This window comes from Centrocercus urophasianus, unplaced genomic scaffold, assembly GCF_019232065.1.
Source record: "Centrocercus urophasianus isolate 14NV4802_14NV808 unplaced genomic scaffold, USGS_Curo_1.0 seq_15, whole genome shotgun sequence".
NCBI lineage: Eukaryota > Metazoa > Chordata > Aves > Galliformes > Phasianidae > Centrocercus > Centrocercus urophasianus.
In genome coordinates, this window is record NW_024884697.1 from 37,426,449 (window position 1) to 37,453,135 (window position 26,687).

Here is a 26,687-nt window from a genome sequence, read left to right on the forward strand (position 1 = left end):
AAAAGGTAAATCTGTGTGAGTTTTATAAGAATTCTGAGTTTTCAATTTCAGCAGTTCAGAATTCAATGTGATTGAAGAGGAACACTAAGCACTAAAACGATTCTGGCTGAAATTAACCCTGCAAGAGACTTTTCTCTCTGTTCTAATAAATACTGTATGAAGAACACGAAGCAGTGCGTTGACACGGTCATATTTACTCAGTAAGCATGAGCACCAAGCGATATCCTGCCTATTTTGTCTTTGATTGATATGAGATCCTTTTTCATAATGTAAACATGTTCTCAGTTTGCTGTTGCTCTTGTTTTCATGATGTAAACATGTTCTTTGTTTGTTGTTTTTTATGTTGTTTTTCCAACAGCAGCTTCCACAGGGGTTACAATGGTGAGTGAAAGTCATCATGAGGCCCTGGCAGCCCCGCCAGCGACCACAGTAGCAGCAGTTCCTCCAAGCAATGTCACCGAGCCAGCCGCTCCTGGAGGAGGGGGAGGAAAAGAAGATGCATTTTCTAAGTTAAAAGAGAAGTTCATGAATGAACTGAACAAAATTCCATGTGAGTAAAACTTGACTGATTAAAAGCTTCTGCTGGCAGATTAGGTTTAACAGAAATGTCCTGATGTTTATTTAGAGAATGTACTACATGTTTTCAAGTCAAGCTAAAATAATCAGAAGATAAATTCAGTTTAGCGAGCTCCTCAGAATTAATTGTAGTGGAAAATACTGAGACAAACTCGTATGGGATTTCAGACTATTCTTGATATATCAGATCATCTTTGCAACTTTTACTGATAAATTACTGCTGGGTCATTGAAACTGGACAGGCCAGAGGACTTCACAGTGGTAATGGGGCCAAGGAGCAAAGTATTTCCTACCAGTAACACTTATGGTTTTGTGTTTATTCCAAATGGTGTATGCATACCACCTGAAAGCCAAATTCAACCCTACTTCTTAAGTCTTGTAAAAATAAAGGTACTGCGTACCTTTGGAGATTAGAAAATTTAGAAATGGAGGGGAAAAGAATGGCTTTCCAACAAGGAGATAGCTCTATGAAAATGTCATTCTTTGAGATCTGTCATTGAACTTTGTTGGCAGGAGTTCTTAGACCTATGCTGGATATTTTAGAAGTACCAATTCATATTTCCATCAAGTCAATAGGTTTCAAGTCATTAGTGTTCTTTCGGTCTTTGCTAGAAATTGTTGATTCAGAGTTGAGTCATTGGTTTATATATTTATTAGCTTTCTGCTGTTCATGATAATTAGTCTGCTTGAACCTGTGTGGTATATTTTAGTACACACATTAATGTGCGTTAAATGTGCAACTAACTCAGCACTTTCCATATCATTTTATGTAAGTTAGAATTTCTTTTTTTAACCAAATCATACAAGCAGATAATGTTGGCACTTTTCTATAAATGGAGGTTAAACTTTATGTGTGTCTGTGTTTCCATAGCAGGCAATACAGAGAAATTGAATCTCTAATAATTTTAACTTCAGAGTAATGTAAATGCAAAATATTTTCAAGTATTTTTCATTTTTAGAACATTACCATTTGTGTACGGAAATGCTGCATGAATGATAAAGATGGGAAACAAATTGGAATATTAATCTTTTTTATTTTTTTAATCTCTGAGATGGGTCTTGGCAATCTGGCAGATGCAGTTTTTGCAGAATTGATAACAAACAGCTTTGCTCTATCGCTCAAAATTCTCACTTGCAGGAGTAGATGTGTTATAGTGGTAAGAAGTCCATATGTCATTAGTTTGGTAATCCGCACAATCCAGTGCAGACCATACTGAAATGAAACTGCTCGAAGATATCATGGGAGAAACAAAACTGCTAGAATTAAAAAAGAAAAAAAAAATGAGACACTGAGGGAGAAATGGTCAGCATTTGAGCCATATTCTTTTAATTTGCAGCTTCCCATTCTATATAAACAAGGTGAATTACACTTCTATGCAACTATTATTTTATTTTGTAAGCTTTGATCCCAGTATATGGACAACTGGAAATGTGCTAGGAAAATAAAGGAATTCTGAATGCACTGCTACCTTCTTTTTTAAAATAACAATGAAAACAAATGGAAACTCATTTTGAGAATCTTTCCAAAGAAATCTTCTTTTCTTTTTTTATGCAAAGAAATAACTTGCTTTCATGTGACTGAATTATTTTCAGAAGAAAGTGTACTATGCCATAAGACAACTGTATGATGAAATACATTTTAGCAATTATAAAATATGGTGCCTTCTGCTAAGAGTGCAAACAGAACGTGTTGCATCTTTCTTTTCCTAATATGGAGAAGTACTCTGAATGTAACGTTAAACTAAAAGGGAATCTGCTTCTTTAGAGAGCTATGGAGGTTGTTGGTAATCCTACCATAGCTGAGAAGAATTAATCCAAAATAGCTGCCTTTGTTCGATCATTCTTCCAGATAGTGGTAAATGACTAGCTTGATCACTTGTAATTGTAATAACTTCTCTTATTAGTTTTCCCCACCTAGCTGTAAGAAACTCATTTTTTTGACAGAACAGTGTCTTAAAGTTTTCACCAAGTCTTGAAACACAAGCACAAAGTCTTTCAAACTTAAGACTATCGAAGTATCTCCTATTGTCTCTTAGTTTTTGTGCTTCTTCCTTTTTCCTTCAGTAATAATGTTGCTTCAGCAGTTACCCTGCACTGCTTTTGGTACTAATGTCTTCTGGTTTTGAGATTATTACTTTTAATTCCTCAAAGACAAAAAAAAAAAAAAAAAAAAAACCTTTTTTATTTTAAACATAGTTTTTGTTTAAACGAATAATTCAAGGAATAAATATGGTCATGGCTGTCTGTGCAACTTTTAATGTAAGTAGGTCACTCCGAAAGTAATGCTTTCTGTTTATTTCCGTGGGAATTACCACAGATGCAAAAAGCACTATAACACTATTTGATAGAGCACATTCTCAGCTATAAAACACTACTTCTCAACATAGTCACCACCATTAGCTCTGCATATTACCCAGCAATGAACAAGAACTTGCATGCCATGGTCATAAAAATCTTTACCACTGGAGATGACCCACTGTCACTGTTGCCAGTGCTGAAACGCAACATCTACTGCTTCACTGTGCTCATATCCACTCTTCAGTCTCCACAAATGTTCAGCAAGTGTCAAGGACTGTGAGTGGGTGCCTTTTTTTTTTACGTGGAAGAACTGGGCCACACTTTTGCTTCATGTGCACTTCCATGTCAGATGCCATACTGTCAGACTGCCCCTTTGCTGCCATCTGTCACACGGCAACAACACGTAACAGAGTAGTGGCAGGAAAGTTCAGCCTCTACTGCCATACCATCATTCACTTCTGATATCGTGGGCAAACATAATAAAATAGGAGGCATTATTTTCATGATGATACAAGCAGCTCTTGGATCTGTGGGAGAAGAGGACGCTTCAATTTCCTATCGGAAAATTATAACATTTCCTTACCATTTTTTTCTTTTTATGTCAGTAGGAAGTTTTCAGTGAGGTGCTGTTAGCCAGTTACAAAGCTGAAGAATTCATTTTGGTAGAAAAATGATCAGACCTTCCTTCTTCCAGCTGGTTGCAAAATTTTTTTAGAATCTCTCAGAGCAGAAAATAAATTCATTCCAACAAGTTCATTTTTGGAGGGTCTTTCTGTCAATTTTTTGCCATGTGAGAGAGAAAAGAAGTAGAAAAACGGTGTACCAGCCTTTTTGGTATAGTGTGGATACTTGGGTCTAAGAACACTCCTGGCATGTGGAAGACTTTGGAGCAGTATTTTTTCTGGTAGATTCAGACTGGATACCTGAAATTGAGTCTGAGACTTAGTAGAGAAGTGCGATGGTCAGCAATTCTCTTATATTTGCCAATGGGAGACAAGTATGGACCAGCTTGTTTTTTATCTCCTATAGTTTCTCATTAAAATCTTCCAAAGGTTTTGTGTTCATCCCTACTTGACAAGGGAGTCTTTCAAAGCTTGCTGGTTATCTTGAGAGGACGTTTTTCCACTTCTTTTTTGTCAGTATGCAAGAAAGAAATAATTACATGTTTTAGTTCTAGTTTTAGCCTTTGCCTAAGATGTTTAAAGATGAAAAATAAGCCATCACGATTTAATGGATGTCTAATGTTGCAAGATATAATGTAGCCATATTGTGAGAAAGCTCACCTGCAATCAACCTACAGCCATGAAAAGCCCGGCTGTAGTAGGGTCTAATTTATAGTCTTCTCTTTCTGGATTTCCAAGGAAATTCTGTAATGTCAAGTCATGTTTCTATACACACACACAAAAAAAAAAACCAACAACAACAAAACAATCCAATAACGGTGATGACAAAAATAAAGGTACAACAAAGTATACCCAGCTGAATAAATAACTGCCCCTTCCATGTGGCTTGTAATAGGACAGTCATCTTTCAAAAATAATGTTTTATAGAGCACATAAATGTCACAAATTAAGTAGGCTAGACATATTTATCTAACTAAAAATATGATTCCTTTTAAGATTTTTATCTACAAAACATAGACACTATAGAGTCTATGCAGTTTAAATGACACTGATGTTTCCTCCCTGATATAAGCACCAGCAAAGAGTTATTTTATCAAAAAATGTTGAATTTAATGAAATGAGGAAATAGAAGTTCCAAGTAGAAGGAAGGGACCATTTGTATCAATATACATTTGATACAAGAACAGTGATGCAATATGTAAACCCAGTTAAATTTTTGATTGATACAAGCAGAAATCCTAGCTTTGCATTTATTTCTTTCTCTTTAAAGAAGCACATACATCACATTTTGTGGCAGGAGAGGGTAGGCTTCCAAAAACACACAAATCATACAAAATGGTGATTTCCTAACGTATATTTCACTCTGAATAAAGAGAGTGGAATCATTTTCTTACAGTGAGTCACACAATTAAAGTGCAAGAATCCTGTAAGGTTACTGAGGCATAACTGTGAAGAATTTTGTTCTCCGTTATGTAAATCTCTGCATTTTCGTGAGTGGCTGATTTGCATAATCACAGTACAGTTGTTTTTGAACTGCACTGGGTATGAAAGTCATTCTGTCTTCACTCTATCTTCATTGGTTCTTATATTTTTCATCCCAGTTTGCCTTTAATCAGCTGAATTCTTAAGCTGTTAATCAGAAAAAAGATACCATCTCAGCTTTTACATTTTTTCATTTTAAACGTACCATTCTGATGCCTTAAACAGGGGGGAGAAAAACAAAGCAGCTAAAAAATAAGAAAGACGTGAAACATAAGGAGAGTTTCCAAAAAAGGGCTATGATGATGGTGAACGCCATAGAGGGCGTGAGGTAAGAGGAGCAGCTGGGTTCCTTGGTTGGTTCAGCCCAGAGCAGAGGAGCTGAGGGGAGGCCTGATGGCAGCTGCAGCTCCTCGCAGGGAGCGGAGGGGCAGCGCTGAGCTCTGCTGCGTGTGACAGCGACAGGGAACGGCATGGAGCTGTCAGGAGATTGCAGCTGGGGGTTGGAGACAGATGGGCATGGCCTTAAGGTTCAATGAGCATTTAGTCAGCTCTCTCAGAAATACGGTTCAATTTTGGGTGGTCCTGTGTGGAGCCCGGAGTTGGACTTGGTGATTCCTATGGGCTCCTTCCAACTTAGTGTATTCTATCATTTAGTGATTCTATGAAAGTGGTACCTACACTTAAAAGCCTATATCATATACATCAGCTATTTCTTTCCTCCCCCTCTCTGCCCTTCCATCTGGGCCATTCTCTATGGACAACAAAAAAAATAACTGCCATATACTTAGAAAAATTTAGTTCTGGGTTTTTCAAGATTACAGGAATGCAAAACAGCAACAGCTTTTGAGTGCATGCTTTAAATGTCAAGGTACTGTTAGAAACCGTATGAAGATAAAACTTAATATTAATCAATGTTAATTTACTCAACGAGCATCTTTGCGAAATCAAAGCAATCTTGATGTACTTCCTAGAAATACATTCCTATATGAACAGAAGACCTTGTTCTGCCAATGAGGTAAATAAAAGAGCAAAAACTCTACCAATAAAATCCCAGCAAGTGTCTGACTAATAATAACACTCTGTTCATGTTTCTGGTATAATCCTGAATAGCTGCAATATCTGAATGCCTTCAATGCAGGATACTATTATTACCTCTTTAATAGGAAGTTACTGTGTCCTACATAGTAATTGGATAAAAAGCTACATTTCTATACCAACTATATTCTGAAATATTTGGCTGGCTCGAAGCTCCATTTGGCCTCAAAACTCCTAAATTTGATTTATTGTGCATAAGGGACTGATAGTCCCCCAAACTGGGAGCTCGAAGCGATATGATGATTCAGGCTGAAAAATGGCGTTCTGTTCAGACTTGTCTCACACTCTGTTTGCAGCTGTGCAGAGAAAGTTTTGTTTACCTCTCCTTGGGTTTGTGAAGAGCTCTCAAAACAAGATGGGACTGGAGGCTGTAGAGGAAATTAATAGAAACGTAAAAATAACTGTAAGACTGAAGGCTGGGTTAATTCTAAATAATAGCTTAATAATCTAAAATACAGACTTGTATATATATTTAGGTTAATCAGCAGAGTAAAATAATTATTGATATATATGCTTATCCATTTAGCTTAAAGTTACTGCCTTCAAAATCATCCTAAACACACCTCCATTTCTTTTTCCTACTGATCTCTGCTTTTTGCCCATCTTGAGTGACCAGCTGCAGTTGCATCAAGAGTTCTTACTATCCCCTTTAAATGGCAACCAAATTAATTTTCTAGTTTTTCATTCCTCTTTCGCATCAAGATTCAAGGTGGAGATATCACTGACTTTTGTCTGTCATTAGAAAATTAATGGTTTTGTGCATGGAGTTTTGCTGAAAATTAATTTTTATGAAGCTCCTAGATTGATCATTTGAAGAAAATAAATTCAGGCTATTCATTTCACTGCTTCTTGTAATAATTTCTCGAACACAGGTGTCAATGATGAGAGGGCAGGTTTTTTTCCTAAGCTCATAGAAAAGAAGCAAAATGGTGCTAATAGAGTGCTTTCTGATTTCAAACTTGGATTGAAAAAGGCAAATACCAAAAATGAGACTGAAATTCTCAGTAATAACTATTATTTGCATTGCCATAGCAAATAGTTATGATTTCCATACCAATGTGAGGCAGGGCCTAAGATCTTCCTAGGAAAAAAAGTATCAATATAATAACAATTAAAATAATAATATTTAAAATATAAATAGTAAGTTCTTTTCTGCATAAATGTTCAACAAGTGTCAGTAAATGTTAGTGGGTGACAGTTTTTTCTGCATGGAGGAATTCAGTGCCGTACCTTTGCTTTATTCACACCTCCATGTCAGATGCCATTCTGTCAGACTGCCCCTCTGCTGCCATCTGTCACCCGGCAGCAAAACGTTATGGAATATTGGTGGGAAGGTTCAACTTCTACTGCCATACCACCAACCTCTGACACTGTGAGTCAACAAAACAAAATAGGACTCAAATGATCTCTAGAGGTCCCTTCCAACCCCTACAATTCTGTGATTCTGTTATTTTTTATTACCGCTTGTACATATATGTCTATTTACATATGCATATGTGTACACCAGTGCATATGTTGCTACATCAAGCAGGGCACTCAGCTTAGGTGCAGCCTGACGTTGGCAAATTCTGCTAGGTGTCTTGCCAAAGTGGACATGTCAGGAGAGTTTTCAGAAAAAATAAAGAGAAGATTTTTTGTCTTCAGACAAATCTAAAGAACAGTGCTGGAGGAATCTGGAAGGCATAAATTCAAGTCTTCTTGTTTTTTTCCTGTCATCAAATCATCAACAGTTGATCATGCCAAGGAAATGCATGCAGCTTTACACTGGCGAATTATAAATAAAGATTTATTTTGGAACACAGATCAGGTACAAGAAAGAGGTATTACAGTACAAGAGTAGAAGAGAAAAATCTGTACTTCTAAATATAGCAATTTAAGTGCAAATCTCAGATTACTTCGATTTCTCCATGAACCCCTCGGCCCCAGAGTTCAGTGATTACATGACTACTTCAAAATTCTCCTGCATTAAAAAACTGTGTAGACCACCTAAAGGTAGAGAGAAGCTTGAGAACACTGCCCACATGAATCCAGAAGGCACAAAAATCATGAGGCAAGGAAAAAACAATTCAACTTTGTTACGTTAGAAATTAAAGATGGGAGAATACTATTTTTTACTCTTAGGGCCTGACATGTTTTGAATGCCTGAAATTAGGAGTCCTGGAAATACAGCTTTCAAATCAAGCTATTTTAATAGTTGCTGAGGGGGTGGAGAGGCAGAACTGAAGATCTGATGAAGAAGAACATGGATGAAAATCTCTGTGTGCAAGGAGCAGTGTGTGGTCTGAGATCCTGTTGCGTTGCACTCTGCTGGTATCGTAATGGTCAGTTCTGTCATGAGGGACACGAGCAAACTGCTGCAGCCTGACCTTGAGTACCAGCTTCATCCCCAGCACAGGGGGACCTATAGCACACTAAACCCATGTGCAGCACCTTGAGAACATAACTGTCCTGTTTGAGAGGAAATGCTGCCTGCTAAACAGAGGTGTAAAGGGTACATAACCTCAATGTCAAACAGAATTGTTCATTATTGATGACGTGTCTGAAACATCATTTTCAGAAATTGCAGTTGGTTTTGAGTTGTGTAATCTGAGAGAAGGAGAAGCAAGTTCCCTTGTAAAATACATGTTGCTGAGAGCATTCAGCAAAATATAAGAAAACAAACCCCTCCTTAGCTTTACAGATTAACTTTTATATCCATGGGGATAAAAGTCATCTAAAATAGCAACTGAGGTGAGCACCTACCTTTGGTTTACCCAATTTTTAACAAGGGGTGCAGAATACCCCCAAGGGTCTCCTGTAGCCCATCACTGTGATTATTATTTTATATGTTAGAAGGACTCAGAATCCTGTGATTTTATTGCACTATAGATATGTCAAGTTGTGCAGTGCCCTATAAATTGAGTGGAGAATTCAATTTACAAGCAGAAAACTGAACATAGTTACTGGCTTCCTTTCAGTACTGGGAATGTATCTTAAAGTTTCATTATTTTGTGTGAGGAAAAGTGTGCAGTAAAATTATGTTTACATACATAAACACAATACTTGCTAGTCTTTCTCTAACTTACCTGCAGATGAAGTGTCTACAGAAATTACCCATTATCTGTTACAATTCAGTTTGTAATTTTGTTCTGAAAATGCTCCATAATTGTTCATGGAACAATTGTTCTCCACTTTACATTTAAAAATTGCTTCTCAGCAGTGTACTTCATAAAAGGAAAAAAGCACTTGGGACTACGTTTAATAGATTTGCTTTAAAAATACATGGTATAAAAGGGCAATGAAAATACAGGAATTACTGTTAAGATTGATATTCCATCCTTAGCTCTGTGACTAGTGCTTAGGCATTATAGGAAGGTACAAGGTATTCTAGTGCATTTTATAGAAACCGTAAGCAGATAATGAAGCCTCTGTTATTTTGAGGCACTGTTGTAAATTGGCACAGATTAACAATAAAATGTCATCCTTTGTTGTTGTAGTTAATAATTCTGCTTTGTACTGGGTTTGCTGCTGAGAATTATCTGAACTGAAGTCTTCAGAGGGATTATAAATATTTAACATCCTACTTACTTTGGTTGATACGTGTTTTCTGAAGTAAACTTTTTTAAAGAGACAAAAATATCTTTACTGATATATGAAGTGTTTAAGATATCAAGCCCGCATCACCAAGGTGGGTAAAATATGAAGCCACTGACAATCAGCAGGAGCTTGCAGGAATGCTGTAGGTGCGTAGGGCATCCTTTCCTGCATTCTTTAAAGGTCCCTTCCAACTCTGAGGATTCTATGATTCTATAATTCTGTCATTCTTTTAATCTTTTTAGGCCTGCTTGTGTTTCAAGCAAAATCTTGAATTGAACTATATGAGATAGTGTCTACTGCTTCCAGAACACACGGACAGTTTGCACTGTCCGTGGAGATGGCCTCAAATCTTCAGGCAGCTCTTGGTATGGGTAGACTTTTCTGTGACTCCAGAAAAGGAGCCTGTGCTGCTGAACTTGAGCAGCTGCCTCAGGAAGGCTGAGCTCCAGCTGGCAGCTGAGCCAGCCATCTGCCTACTCCTGTGCAGGTTTCTGAATCTGCCTCTAATCTTAATTATCAACTTCAGCAAGAGCTCCCTAATTTGCTCACAGCCCCTATATCATCTGGGGCATGTTTCAGTACTGTAGCTGGCACTGTCTCTCTACTGCAGTGAGAGCCACCAAAATGAAAGACGAGGTTTGTTCTTTTGAATGGAAAAGGTATTTCGGCCCACTTGAAAGGAGCGCCAGAAATGGTTGGGGTGAAGTTTCAAGAGACGGGTTATCTGGGAATCAGGTTCACACCTTCAAGATAAATGCTTTTCTTCTCTTGAGAACAACTCGGCAACAGGAGGCCCAGCTTACCCAAAAGGAAGAGCTGGAAGGAGATATACTTGAAACCATACTGCTCTGACAGACTTTGACATCCAGGAAGAGCTCTAGGCTTTTATTACAGGTGGATTCACAGCCTGAAAACTTACAGACCCGTTTTATCTCACTTTGAGAACATTAGGTTCACTCTCTTCTGTGAGTACTTAATCCAATGAAGAGCGTGGGGTCTTGCAGGACCAGAGACCTGGCTGAAGGATAGTATACACATTTTGCTGTGAAATAACACTGAGTATTTAAGGCTCCCTACTCTTAAACAAGCGTCCTGCACTAAGCTAAACAGTCAGATCCCTTGAATCCTGTGTCTGTTTTCTAGCTATTGCTGTAGAAAAGGCAGACCCAAGTTAGTTTTCCAGCTTGATCCCCTTCAGTCTCAGGAACGCAGGAACTCAGATGTTATAGGCTAATATTCTTCAGCTTTTGCTCTCAGTTCCTATCTTGTTAGTTTGAAGCACCTACACAAACCATTTGTTTGTCATCATAGAGAAGGGATGGCAGTTCCTTGATGAGGAAGATAAAAGGAATATCCTAAAGCTGGTGAGCTGCAAGTAGAACTGAAAGTCATTTCCACACAGGATGTTTTCACCCCTAGAGCTGAGTCAGGTCTATCCGTCATGTGGCTGTTCTCAGCAGGCAGAAAACTTCCAGGATTAGGATAGGCATCAGATTTTTTAAACTGAAAACAGTTTATAGAGAAGTAATACATTCTTCATCAACAAAATTGATTTAAAAATTATTCCTTTCTTTAAAAAAATGTTATGGTCCCTCCTTGCCAGAATTCATTGAATTGTCTGTTTTCTTTCTGCTTTATTTCATCTATAAATTTATAAACAATTTTCTCCTACAGAACTCACTTAAAAAAATTAGCACAAGCAATTGGCTTACTAATAGAGTATTCAGAGTTATTTCTTCTTTAGGTTTCAAACCTTGCATTCCCTTGAAAAACATCTATTTTGTCATGGTTTCTCAGTATCCAATTTTCAGCAAATACATACTCTGAGCTGAAATATCAGGTCTTGGTCCAGGAGCCAGTTGTTTACTGCTATTATGCCATGGGTGCAGATTTACTTGCAGCATGGGCAAAGCAAGGAGGACGGAGGAAGATAAGGCAAGCTTACTATTCATAAATTTCAGTCTAGCGTAGCATTTTAGATTGCAACTCTGTGATGGTAATCACTTCATATGAATCTGTTCCAGAATACCAATTTCTAAACCATCTTGCCTCTTGAAATATTTATTAATGGTTTTAAGTCTTAGGACAGCAAGGTGCTCAAGATGAAGGAAAACAGTACTGAGAGGGGAAGCGGGGTCAAGAACAGAGGGCAAAAAAGAAAGCTTAACATTATCTGAACTAAGCGCATAACAGCCATGATGATAAAGTAGCATGAAAAAATGTCAAATATCTCTTCATTGGCTGCTATTCTGCAATAGCCATGCATTTATCTAACTGTGGTTATATGGTACGAAAATACTTGCAGATACTGCTTTTTGATGTAAATATAGGTGTATAGAGACAGAAGAGGGAAACTATTTACAGAAATTTTTCTTTTATTCAGTTAGTGCATTAACCAAATTGTTTAAGCTGTGCAAAATCCTTGCTTTGCAACAGCTTGTTTTTGTTAAGCAACTTCTGACGATTGTGATATGATTCTGCATAGTACATGGGTCGTCCAACATTACTACTGCCTCCCACTGCCACCTAAAATAAGAAAACTAGTATGGTTTTATAACGATAATGACATAAAGCACTTTCATTCCGGTGAACTGAATATTTACCTGGTAATTCCTGGTAGGAACAAAAAGAACGGAAAATATATCCTCCTTAAAAGCAAACAAGCCCGTCAACTGAGTCAGTGTTAAGTAAAATAATTTGTGATATCAAATCCCTGATGGCATAGCAGCTAGCTGAACCCTGCAGTAGACGTAGAGTGCAAGCTGGTGAACATGTCTTTTCTAGTTTTCAAGTCATTTTCTTGACTGACATACTCCACTCCTCTAAATAACAGAAAAGGTAACAGTAGTACCTTCTCACTTGATGTAGTCTGCAAGTATAGTCTGCGTATGTAGGCTGAGCTGAGGTACTGAAATGATACACAGCAGATTGCACAATTTCAAAGGGTTTGATCCATTATTTAGATATGTACCTTTAAGCTCCCAAACAGTCCACTGAATTAAATTTCTTACATGCAAATGGTGTAGTGGTATGGAGGATCAAGACTGTAAATACATTTCTAACACATGCTGCAGTTTATCTAATGAATTGCTATGTGTGTTTGTACTTTAAAATACATCAATTTTACTTCAGCTATGTTTATTTTAAAAGTTTATAACTAGTGAAATTTTAGAGATGTGTACTACACATATGTGCAGTGGTTGCAACAAATTTTGTGTTTTCATAATATCAGCTTAATTTGTTTTTCTCCGACTTCAGTTTAGTAGGCTGCTTGCTGAGAGTTGTACCCCGTTTTGTCACATTGCTTACTACCACGACACACATTTTCTTTATTGTTGACCAAAAAAAGACAGCATTTAGAAAAAGTTTAATTGATCAGTTGAGAACGTTGGTGGGGGGGACACTGAAATTTTACATTGGAAACTGTTGGAAGGATGTAATTATCTCACTTGGGATTTGGGCCAACCTTGCAAACATCCAATTTCCACAGAAGTGATTGAGGTTCTTTCCATTTAGTTTAATGAGAGTTGGATAGGGCCATAAGGCATTACAATCCTTTTAGGAAAATCCCAGGAGATCTCTCATCTCCACAAAAGCTCAGAACACTGGTTTTATGCTTCCTCCAAAGCACAGCAGTTCACCAGTATTCTCACCACTTTCCTCAGCATCACTGACTTGGGGAAAGCAGCCCACTATGGTGCTGCTTTCTATGTCTGAGAGGTGCCCAGGATTCTGGCAGATGATGTTGTTTAGCTTTCTTCTTGGTCTAAGTTATCCATGAACTTCACTGACTTTCACTGAGCTGAGTTTCTCAGCTGTTCACTGAGAGTATTGGAGTGTCTGTGGCAATAAGCAAGCAGTGGATGTGATGCTTCACTAAATTTTCCCTCCCTTCAGAGTTGATGCTGAGAAACATCTGAAAGTCAGCATCAGATTATCAAAGGGTTCAAAAAACTCTTTGCAGTGGCTGAACCCCAGCCATTCATTCCTTGCAAAACAAAGTATAGGACTGCCAGCATTACTATGGATCATTCTCAGTTTTGGTAGGCTGCTTTAATCTTTTCTCCCTGTATCAGGAAATTGAGAACTATGAAATGCTAGGAACATACATTGGATCACAGTCATGCATGGTGAGATTGATCACTTAATAGATTAGCAAATCTGATAATGCCACTCTGTTTCAAAATTGGTTTTGTTTTAGTTTGCTTTTTAAGAGGTGAAGACAAGCTGTAATAGACATACCTTAACACAGGACTGAAATAAGTGAAATACTGTTGTTAGCCTTATTGTTCAGTTCCCAAACTCAGTGAGCCTATCCCAGATGGTAAGGATGTTGAGTTACAGCAGTTTGTTACTCATGAGGTATTGTCAGAATGATGGTTGGGAGCCACTGTCAGACTGAAGCATTCAACTACTTGATCTAGTAAAGCAGTGCTGATATTGTTTGCTTTCCCACAATATTAATGAGACAAGAAAAATAAGGTTTTGCACCATTGTACTGCCATCGGAGGAGTGGAGAATGATGACCTCGTAAATGAATATTTGTGTTCCTGTCCTGATGCTAGGTGAACTTAAAACTGATTTTTCCAATTTAATAAAATAAAAATGAAAAATTATAAATTTCTTCTTCAAGAAGCTGCAACATTTGCTTCCACCAGACACACGACCATTAGTGGAATTATATTTCTTCACAATCTCCGTATCAATAGATTTGATACTATCAGAGCTGCTATTGCAGATTATGTTGGCAAGATGTATGGCTTGCAAGCACATGAGATCACATCTGTGATCTGAGAGTAAATAATAACAAATTTGTGACTAAACAGCTGCAATTCTTCTCACCGGCTTTCATCTGCTTCTTTTCCTTACTTTCTGCTGGTTCCCTCATCAGACACCACCTTCTCCTCTCATTTTGGCCTCCTACCTCTCTGGAAAGAAACAGTTCTGCAGTGCTAAGACTTTAGGAGAATACAGCTGGCTCTGTATCTACTTGAGGATAGAAAAAAAGTTAGGGTCTGTGAAACTTTTTTTGACATATGGCTTGGAGAGACATAAGGCTCCCTGCCAGTGCAAGTCCCTGCTCTGTTCTGCAGGCTGTCTGCCACAGGGTACTTCTGAAGAAAAGGAATAAATATAAATCAATCTCTCTCTACTTTTCTCTCTATTTCACATAAAGCATGCTATGAGAGTAAAAATCATTCAGCTTTCCATCAAAGCAGATGACTGAATATGGATGCTTTATTTTTTAGTAACGTCGGGGCTAATGTACTATAAAATACACAGTTTTTCTTGTCATAATGGCAGAAGAATGAGGGCAGGACTAGCTGAGTTTTTTGCACAGGACTAACAAAGCTCCTGATAGTGGTTGTTCCTTACCTCATTAATATATGTTGGGCATATTCTTCCACTGACCCATGAGCTGGAAATCTCATATCCCTGCTCAAGTGTTTTCCAGCTGCCATTAACTATACTACTGGTTGGACAAAAAACATTTTGGAAGCAGAGTCTGAAAAGTGTGTTATGTATGGCCCTGAAATGTTAACAGGAGTCAGCAAAGACCTCAGATGAGAACCAAAATTAAGAGACAAGCCAGGATAAATGTTTAGAGAGATGCCAAAGGAAAACTGGTTCAAGTGCTGTCTTCTATAACGTTTTTTTTGGCATGATCTGACTTACCTTGAAGGCATATGAGTCAGTTAAGTCACTACTAGCCACTTGAAAGGGATATGCCTGTCAGAAACCAATTTCATAACAGGATAAAAGAGCTATCAATCAATATATTGTCTAACATATTGGTTATGATTACAGTATATTGACTGACTATGTGGAGAGACGTTAAACAGGGCTTAGTTGTATCAGTATTTTTAACTTTTCAGTGGTTGGATTTGGGGAAACCATTGTCGAGATGTCTGATTTCTGAGCCATCAGCAGTGAACTAAATGGCATTTAGCTCTGCTCCAGGGAAGGACTTACGTTTTTATCAAGTGTCACCTCTACCATGATGTGCCTGAATAAATATAAGTATGCGCTTTGGCTTTAGTAGAGTCTCCTGAGAGAGCAGTGTGAATGTACGTTATTTATGATTTAGGATGGATTGAATGCTAGTCATAGTACAAAAATGTTACCTTATAACCTCACTAATTTGGCAGCAATGGAGACAAAAATTTTATCCTTATTGAAGGACCATTTCACCATAAAAATATAATTGAAAAGCCCACTTTTACTTCTGCCAACTGCACTTCTCAGAGAGTATGTTGTTCCTGCACGTAGCCATGACTCTGAAGCTGTTCAGCTCAAGGACAGGCTCCTTACTACCGAGCAGATCTGGGAGTTTGTGACAAGTCTGATCAGAAACACTTAAACTGACATTGAGAATGAGCTGCTTATCTCTTAGTTCCTGGAAACCCCATTTGAGTTTTTACCAAGTCAGTCCTAATTTTGCTGTGCTGCAGAGTGATGTGCCGGCATCAGTGATCAGAAAGTGAAGGAAATAATCACAGATTTGTTTCTGAGAGAGTTGAACAAATTAATACTGATTTTGCTACTTTCTTTTGCCCTTGAAAATACAGCAAGATGTTAGAAACTTTGCACTGGATATACTGTGCTGTTTTTAAAACTAATTTACATCTTGTTGTATCTTGTATCAGCTTTTTGTGATATATAAGTTACCATTTTACATTTAAGGTGTCTGTGCTGATTTAAAGAAAATTCTCAAGTGACTGAGCTTGCAGTACTAATAGTAGTAATAGAAGTAGTTTGTGTTATGGATATTACGTATTAAGCTAGCATAGGAGAATAGTAATACAAAAAGATGCAAGATAGATAATAAAGATAATAAATAACTAAGAATGCACAAGCAATAAATAAATAACAACTAATGAGTAAACAAAATAATAAATATTGAAGAGTAAAATAAGTCAATGCAAAGTCCTTGATGAACTGCATTTATAGCCATATGTTTGTACCAACTCTAAAAGCTACAAATTGCACTGAAATCAAATTATGGTGTAAAAATACCAATATATACTTTACAGTCTATTTCTCATTTTTTAAGTAAATATATGATACCTAGATAAAATATAACATTCAGAAAATGCAGACCAGAATAAAATTCCCCTCACATAAAGTGCTTTTCCATTCAAACTTTTCTTTATGTTACATATTTAAAAGAAGGAAAACACAGGTTTTTTTGAAGTCCCTGTTACCCTCAGTCTTTTTATTGTAGTGCACAATGCTTTAACCACCAGTGCACATGTTCACATGTGGGCATATTCATTCTGGTGCAGGGGCCTCTGTGACAGCCCATGCAGTGCATAAACCTCACATTAAAGTAGATTTTGAATTACAGAAGATGCCTTTTGCTTGTTTCTACAATGGAGTAAATTTCAAACCGGCATACAGAAAAATACCATGAAGTGACTGATAAGCAATTTCAGGCTGACATTTGTTTCGAAAATTAGTTGTGACTTACCAGAATAACCCTTTTCTATGAATAACTCACGTATCTTACCTAGGCTAAAGTAATGCCATCAAAATATCCAGTGCTTTTTTCCTATGTTATTAGTAAATTCACCTTAAGGCCTCATCCTACAAACATTGTTCATCATGGTTTTGCTGAAATTACTTGAACTACTTACAATCGAAAGGACTCATGCTCTACTTCTCCAGAAACATCAGACAGCAAGGAGAATTATTTTAATGGGACAATTCTCAGAATTTTTCATCATTTTTATTTCCCTTTGATAATACAATCCTCTGTGTACATTTTTCAAATAACAGACCCAATTTTCAGTATGGGATTCATCTATTTTCTCTATTGCTCTTTTACTTGAAGATTGTGTTTTCATTCTTGGAACTCTAGTGGAACTGGCAAAGAAGGAAAGGGAAATGCTGATAGTGTTGTCACCCATTTTATTATGAAATAAGGGTAGGCATTAAGGCGCTGTCATGAGAGAAGGAAGAACATGGCTTGTGTCTTGCTTAGCTTAAGCAAGATTAAGCCCTTGTATCTCACCCTTGAAGAGCTCTAAGTTAGACTGTTTGGAGAATGCGTTGCTCATGCTTCTCATTGAAGCTGCTGCAAAGCTCCTCCATGGAAGATACATGGAATCAGGAAGATCATTCTGTGGGAGGATTTTCTAACAAAGTTTTGTAATGGATTTTGTGGGTGAAAGATAAAATATTGGAATTTATTCTCGTGTATTACTGTCAGAACCCATAGAACATGTCCTGAGTGGAGAGTTGGATGCATTATTTTACTGTCTCATGGCCATTTTAATTCTCAGCGCTAAAGTTGCTTACGACAGAACTTCAGTTGTGAACATTAAGTTTTCATACTGAATACAGAGTCCATCGAATGTTTATTTGCCTGGGAAAACAAGCGATTCCACTGTAAGAATATTTTGAAATAAATCTCTTGATAAGGCAAAGTTTTGATCATGCCTGATTTTGCTGTGGACGACTTATACCAGTAATGTTACATATCCGCAGAAGTGTCTTTTTGTACTTGAGTTCTGCCTTAGTGAGCAAGGTTGAAGGATGTCTTACGGCTTGAAGCTTTTTTCTTTTTTGAAGCTGTATCATTTTGTCTAATGAAAGGCCATTACTTCCCCCTGTCAGTGTAGCTTCCGTTGCTGTAGTAATGCATCTGTGGGTACATTATCACTGCTTCTGCTTCTGTGAATGAACAGTTCCAATCAGGCTACATAGAATTTATTTGTTGATTATTCACCTGCTATTAAAGTGGTTCCAAATAAAGTGGAATGGCAGACACTGCCACTTGGAAGCTTTTTCCAACTATAAAAGGAATTCTGCGTGTTATCTGCAGTGCTCAAGCTGCTTTACAGATGCACCATTTTTAATTAGATTAGTTTTAATTAGACTACAGATGCAAAGTTGCATCTGTATATCACTATTAGTCTGTTTTGAGGCACTTTCAGCCAATAACAAACCACCATCTTATTTGCATTCACTTAAGTGTTTTAACCATTTACTTAACTGCTTGCTTGCTGGACTAATCACCATGAAGAGCATATATAACTTGTGTTGCTATTGTTACGTGGAACCAGGTACAGAAAGCAAAGTAGCCTAAGAGAAAATCATGCAAGGGAAGAGAAGGAAATTGCAGTGGAAAATTAATTTACTCTTAAATCTTTCTGTGAATTCCATTTGTACTTATTTGAATTCCTTTACAGTACTTATTTTCCAAGACAATCTTGTGAGCTTTGGACTTTATTGATTGCTCTTTTACCCTTAATGTTTGTTTTCTTTATGATCTTTTCATTTTTATTTCTTCATCCTTCACAGAGCCCATTTTCTTTTGCTGCCTTTCCCTTTCTATTCTGAGCTTAACTCAGTCCTAAGGAGACAGAGGATTAATCGTTCATTACTGGTGATGCTATAGGTTTGAAAGAATTTTCAATTAGCTATTGCAAACTTTTTATTACCAAGAAAGAGCACAGCTGTTTCTTTAGCTTATGATAGAAACTAGCAAGAGAAACTGGGAAGTTGGGGCAGAATCCTTGTTGGGTAGAAGTCACCAGAATTGCAGTCACTGATTTCAGCAAAATTATTTTTTTACTCTGACTTCTAATTCCAGTGGAGATTATTTTCCTATGTTTAGTGTCTGCATACTTTTTTCAATTTTTGTTGCTCTGTTTTGGGCAAGCTTCAGATTAATCACTGCAGATTCAATTGTATTTAAATAGGGACATAAGCAAGAACTCTGCTATGTACTTTTAATTTTAAGATTTGATAATCATTCGTCTCCTTTGATCACTAGCAATGAAATTAAACTGGTGAGAAAACATGGCTTTTAATTAAATGATTCTAACAAGAAGAATGCACGTTTGAGCAAGAAAGGGATGCACAGGTGGTTAAATAGCAATAAGAAAATGTGCCCATGTAAAGCAGCTGCTAAGGTTGACTATAAATACTGGAACAGAATATTACTTAAGTGGCAATATACTGATCTCAGAGGAGCATGCTCTGAGCAAGCAGCTAGGTTGACCATTCTCAGATTTTAGTGACATTCTTTGTAACCCCTGGAGTGAGTCACAGGCCATCTTCTCTTGGCTTTCTGTCTCTAAAAGGAAAATAATACTTATCTCTGATTATACGAATTAGCAACTCAATATTCTGAAAGCATTTCATAGATAAAAAACAATGAACATGGTGTTAGTCCAGAGGACTAAAGATCCAAGTTTCATATAAAACTTGAGTCAGAGCCTGATGACCATTTGTGAAGTAAAAGTCAAAGAAGAACGTCAGATAATTGATTTTCAGAGTTAGTGTAAGGTTCAGCTTCCAGTTTTCTTTTCAGCGAATAGAAGGTGGTAACATTTCAGCACTGAGTATTCAGTGTGCCCTTAAAGGGATGCTTAACTTAGTGGAAAAAGTCTGGCTTGGACATACCTGTAGGATCAGTCTGTGCTGAGCACATTTAGTAGCAATAGGACACTACAGAAGGAGACAGAGGGAGGTGATGCTCTTTCTGTCAGTAGAGCTTGTACAATTAGCTCCCACAAGGGATGTAAGTGTCTAGAATGTGTCTGGTTTTCATCTGAGCACTGTAAGGCAAAACTGACACCTAGTGCAGATAATCAAAGGTGGACTCTGGTCCTGAGAGAGGATTTGTTTATTTCTGTCATATACAGAGAAAAAAATATATATTGACATATTTTGGAACAGCTTGCAGTCTGTATTCAGTATTACATGGTTGGACTTCAAACTCAGCACAGGTAGGAGTCAAGGGGTCTCACAACAACGGAAAGCCTTGCAGGCTGGCTGTCCAGCAGCAAGCCAGATGCAGGGATTAAGATAAAGGGCTTCCATCCAAAACCCTCAGCACATATCTCAGAACAGCAGATAGGCTCGTCTGTCCACCTAACACTGGGAAATGAAAATTCCCCTTTGAAGGACAGGTGCCTGTAACTCTTTTTTTCAGGAAAGGGAGTTGGTAAGGGTAGGAATAGGAATGGAAGAAGGCCAAGTCTTCTGATACAATTTTGGTAACACAGCTCTCCAATTCTTACATATTAATCTGAAAGTCAGAGCATTCCTTCTGGAAGCTGAGAGGCTTAGATTAAATTCCTTCATTGAACTGGAAGCTATAATGGTTGACAGCACTTTTAACTTATGTTGAAATCATGGCATTATGTAGGAAATAATTCAGAATATAGGCTACAATGAGAGGGCAGAACTGTTTTCATGTTCCCATTCTCAGCATTGCTAAATTTTAAAATAAGGAACAATCACCAAATAGAATACAGAAACTGATGAAGAGGGTCATCTTTTTATGGTTCCTGCTCTATGCCAAAGCTTGCAGTATCATATCTCACCTCTATTTTATGTCCAGTTTAAAAAGAAAAAAAAAACAAAACAGATAAAGGTACTCAAACAGATATTTTAGGGAGACTTGCTATCTTAAAAGACAAACTGATAGTAGTTGCTTTTGCTGATAGCTCACAATATTAACAGGACAAAGTAAACATCGGGCAAACTGCCTGCTTTCATCTACACTGGATGGGAACATTGTGTGCTGTCTCTCAAGATGGCATGTGTGCTTAGAAAACAGTCCTCCTTTCAGATTCACATCATCTCCAAAACTGTCAGCTTTGGTTTGCAGCTGTAACACACAGTCATGGCCAAGCTGAATACAGGGGCTGACTAGAGCTTGCATGAATTAATTATTCAGGCTAATTAGCAGAAGACCAAAGCACAACATGTGAGAAAACATTCCAGGCTTGCTAAATTAATAAGTTCTAACATTTCTAGATTGCAAAGTGAGAAGCACAGCAAGAGTGATGAGTGTACCTCGCAGAAGTAAAGATGAAGAATACAGGAAACAATTTGCAGATAGTATGAAGGAAGTCTGGATTAAGAGATCAAAATGTAGTCTGCAGCTTTTTCCTTCACTGATCTGAAGGACTAAATCCATACACCAACCATACGATTTTGATGCAGATCTCAACATGCTAACCACGGAATTCCAAACACGTACAAACAAAAACCATGTTCTTGTTTCCTTCAGCAAAGTGAGTATTTTCCAAGAAATGCAGCTTCCCTCAGCCTGGCAAAAAGGAGAGACGTGGGTAGCTTTTAATGCCTGCTAAAAGCAGTTTTGAATTGTCCAGTCTGAAAAAAAAAGAGCAAAATGAATGTATAGCATTGGCCTTACCTCGGTGTAACAAAATTTCAACTTCTGTATTTACAGGAACCAGAAAAAAAACGCTCTGAGTTGCTATTCTAAAAAGGACAGTCTTCCTTCTTAGGGAGCATAGTTCCAGATTTGATTAGAGATATTAATGAGGTCAAATGATGCTTTTAGGCTGGTAGCTAATGTAAACCAAATCTATTTATCACTTTGGCAGTAGTTCCTGCAACAAAGTTAATGACCATTACTGCATTTCTAGTTAGCCAATCAGGAATGGTGCTTTTTTGTGCAAAAAGGCAGAAGTCAGTAATCAATCATCATCATCCTCATCATAATAGTGCTGCTAAATGAGCTTCTGAAAAAGAACAACATAGCTATTAACCTTAACCGTATCTTGAAAATAGATTTCTCCCTATGAAAGCCATTCCCAATATATGGTTTGCAGCCTTGATAGCTTCTTGAAGAATAAAGGAGGTTGAAATACTTGGCAAGGGCACAAACTATATTTAGATTCTTTTCTTCAGTCTTTTGAAATAAAACTGAACATGTAAAAAAAGAAAGGTCAATTTTTTTTTAAATAACAGGTGAAAACAACATTTTGCCTAATATACTTGGGTTATACAATAAATAATGCAATTAATTTTTTTTTTTGTATTAGCAGTATAATAACATGAATTCCACCAAACTTTATCTTTCTAATATCTTACGATACATATCCTCGTATTGACAGCCATGTGCTAGTAGAACAGGCTTATGCAACAGCTGTTGTGCAGATTCACGTCAGTGGTGTTTTCTTGGGAAGTTTGCTCAGCCAAGGAGGACTGAGCAGAGTTATCTTTTGCTGTGCTTATTGTGGCACGGGTCAGGTGCGCAGTGGCAATGGCTCGCTCTTTTCATCTCAAGGCTTGAGGTGACTGCACTGTTGAGACTATCTCCCTCTTGATAGGCAAAGCTGGTACAAATATCCTGATGAACAATGCTGGGCTAATAGAGTTATGAAAACATTCCAGGAAGCATGTGTGAGGAAAGTTGGGATCGACTTAGACCTTCAGGCTTTTTGGCAGACTACTCACACTCTCAGTCACACAACACTGTGTCACCACTGCTATACCATTCCCAAGACTTCTGCAGTGTGGCTGGTTTGCTCTCTGCTCTTTGTTGAGCTGAATGCAATGCCTCACCAGTGACAGAAGTGCCTGTCAGGAATCCCCTACATACCCTTCACCACTTGTTTCTATGGAGAGATCAGGCACACGTACCCCACCCGGATCAACAGTCAACCCACGTATGGAATAGCACGTGTTTGAATGTGAGCCAACTCCTGAGGTGCCTCAGGAACTCACGTGCTAGAAATGCCTTCTGGGAAAGAGTGGAGGTCACAGCCTAGATGCTGTGGCATTATTGATGTACTGTAATTTTGCTTGGGGCATTCATATTACAAGCTGCCCTCTGCCAACTGTTTTCATAGTTGCCTGAGAGCCTGGGGAACAATTTCTGTTTTGATTTCAGGCTTGATCTGGAAGACCAGAAAGGGCCACGGTCGAAAGCTGGGTTGTCTGGTTCTGACTGCTATTGCTTCAAGAATGCAGCTCACTTGAGCACTTATTTTGAAGGATTCTGCCAAAGAAGGCCTCAGTTTTTCATTCTTATTCTCAGGGCTTAGTCTTGGCTGTAACCTTGGCCAGTGGCATGCTATGAAGCTGCCAAGCTGGCCAGCTGAGTGTCCTCCAGAAAGAGGGCATTCGTGTCAGAAGTGAACATGATCCTTGGAGGATCTTGTGAGGTGAAAAAAGATTTTATTAGAAAAGGCCGCACACAACAATGTGCTGGGTGATGTGCTTGGGCGGACTGAATGTGGTAGCGTACCAGCCGGGTACATGCTGCTAGGCTGATGTATGAGTAAGGGTCTGGCCCTGTGAGCAATTGGTAGGACCGAGATGCCTACATATGTCGCCAAAGACTTGGGACTTAACAGTGCAAAGCCTCTCAGGTCAGTCTGTCATTTTATTTCAGCTGTGTGCAGTATCTAATCTGGTGAGGCATTTCTTCTGAGTCAGTGCCTTTGGGCACTACCCACACACAAATGAGTGTCTATTAATAATGATAATATTTAATTAAATAATCTTGTTCAAAGTTATATCTGTATATTTTAAGTAACAGATCGAGAAATGCTGGCAGTTGATTTCATTAGGCATACACTATTGCCCAGAAAAAGGAATATGCTTTTACAGGTACATTCCTATCACAGAAAAAAGTACATGGTTTTTCACTATTATTCGCTATTATTGCTGCCTATATACCACAGTTGACCTAACATTCCCCCCCAAAAAAAGTATTTAAAACAAATCTGACTGGAAGAAGGAGATTGGCTTTTGTTTGCTTCTTGATTGTTTTTATAATTGATTTTTCACTATTACTGGTATGAAATTAATTTTTTTAATCGTTCCAGACATTGAAGGTATGAAAAAGTTCCCAAACTTATTAGAAATTAGCCTTTCTCACTACTTGTCATGCTTAAGTATGCAAATGCATTCCTGTTGAAATGATTAAAAAGAAGAAAAACGACAGTGAAGATTCAGTCATATATCTGAAAATATTAATCAGTTTTAGAAAAGGACTGTTTCCATGATTGTTAACTGCAGAATGCATGCTTCTTGAATAATTTAATGGCAAATACAATACATATATATAACTATATGCACGTATCTATGCATTCATATATATATACATATACATATATATGTATATGTATGTATACATATATATATATATATATATACACACATATATAGAAACGAACTACCCACCCTCTCTGCTATAGATGAGTCTTTAACCTGTTTTGGTCTTGTAAATCAGAGAGTAAAAAACAGATTAACCCCAGGCCTGTTTAAGGAGTTAATAAAAGCAAATATATAAACCTGCTTAGTATCTGTTCAAAGTCAATAATACAACTCTACTGAGCTGTGTAGAGGGTAGAGGCAAAAGATCGTATCCTAAGGGAAATGGTGTCATACTTTTTATAAATAGAAAGAGGTTGATTATTCACAAGTTAGAAATACTTTGCATTTTGACATTTGGTCTTTTTTTAGAGAGGTAGTAAAGTTCACTAAGAAATTTCAGTAAGGAGACAAATGAAAATCTGATCTGGCAACAAATCTAGAGAACAGAAGGATTCTTTCAATGGTAAATTCATCACTTTGGTATAGATGAGAAATGAGTAAAATCTGTTTACCATTTACCATCCCTTACTTTATGCTTTGAGTGTATGGGCACAGTATTGCTGTCTGGATAATAAAATGGCAGGAATCAGAAAGAAAAGCTATTGTCATTAAAGCTTTAAATGAGATACAAAAAACTGTTATTGAAGTAGCACATAATGAGAACTTGAGTCTCTGAGTTTATGCTACAGCTCGAAAGTGAAAAGGACCCAGACACCCTGCAAGCCTAGAGCACAGAACCACCCTGCTGGCCATTCTTCCACACCCACAAGTTCTGTATGAAACAGCAGGGCAGAAAGCCTGCAAATACTCTGGCTTAGGAAGAAGCAAAGTGGAAGAGGTGCCCTAATGGTACAGGCTGGAGAGCAGCCCTGCAGAAAGAGGTCTGTGGGTTCTGATTGGCAGCAGGTTGAATAAGTCAGCAGCGTGTCCTGGCAGCCAAAAGGGCCAACTGTACCCTGGGGTGCTTCAGGCCCAGAGCTGCCAGCAGGGTGAGGGGGGGGGGAGGTTATCCTGTTCTGCACTGTGCAGCCTCACATCCAGCGCTGGGTGCAGTTTGGATGCCACAATATCAGAAGGATATGTGAGGAGCCACGGGTTGGACAGGATGATTCCTCTGGGTCGCTTCCAACTTGGGATATTCAGTGATTCCAAGAAACCTTCATGCAGTAGCATCCCATGTTACGTTTATGTTAACAGAACACTGGCATAAAGACAAGATCGTTTCTATAATTTAATCTTGTTAGAAATCATAAATCAGTCCCTTTTTTAAAGAATTTTGTATCTGCAGAATATTTCATAACAAAATGTGCCAAATCAGCTTTTTCTTCGTTGGCAATAGATTTTTTGGTCTAATTTTAAAAGTTGTAGCATTTAACATATATGGTGAATACTAGTTCAGGTGAGGAATGCAATTCCTCTTTTCAGAAAGTGAAATTCGATCTGGTCCTCATATTTGCAGAGAAAGCCTTGAAAATATACAAAATATGACAAAAATATATTCCCAACTTAGAAACTGAGAAGTGAAATAGAACAAAAACAGTTCATAGCAAACAGTGAATGAAACCAGGTAAGAAAATCAAATATACATAGGCATAATTGTTTTGTTTTGTTTTTTTCCCATCAGTTTAATTGCTTTTGACTCTTGATTTCTGAGTCCTAAGATTGATATGGAGTATTTTGTCCATTTTCAAACTCCATTTTGAAGTCAAAGGCAGTTTCATGACTTTCTGTTGTATTCTTCCTTTAAACTATCATCAGAGTAAAACATGCAGTATGTGTCATGGGAAAAGTGAAATGCTCTTTAATTACAAATTGCCATTGTCCACATGATGGAAAGCATCTCAGGCTTCTGCAGATTTGTTTGTCAGTGTTGAATATTAGCTTCATGAGTTGTTTTGTGCCTTCTCAGGAAAGTATTTGGACTCAACTGCTGTTGATACATACACTGTTTTTGGAAAGCCTTCAGCAAACCTGTCTGGCTTCCAGATCCAGTTTGAGGCTCCAGCTTGCTTCATCTTCGCCAGCTGCTGACTGTGTCCGGTGCTTTCTCTGGCAATTATCTAGAGCCTAAATTCATTTATTTTATTTTAAAAGCTGTATGGCAGTAGATACAATAAACTGATAGGAAGCATCAATCTAAAAATATTATCCACTTGATTAGAA

The 26,687-nt window shown here is 37.7% G+C and overlaps 1 protein-coding gene across 2 annotated transcripts in view; it reads left to right on the forward strand.

Moving 5' to 3' along the window:
• Positions 1-26,687, forward strand: part of SYT1 (synaptotagmin 1) — a 258,525-nt gene that overhangs the window by 137,839 nt on the left and 93,999 nt on the right. Inside the window, exon 3 of one of the 2 annotated variants that reach the window (XM_042815939.1) lies at positions 359-550. In XM_042815939.1, coding sequence (XP_042671873.1) covers positions 379-550 — 172 coding nt within the window. In that variant the 5' untranslated portion in view covers positions 359-378. The remainder of the gene's footprint in view (positions 1-358; positions 551-26,687) is intronic. The other variant, XM_042815940.1, reaches the window with a different exon arrangement.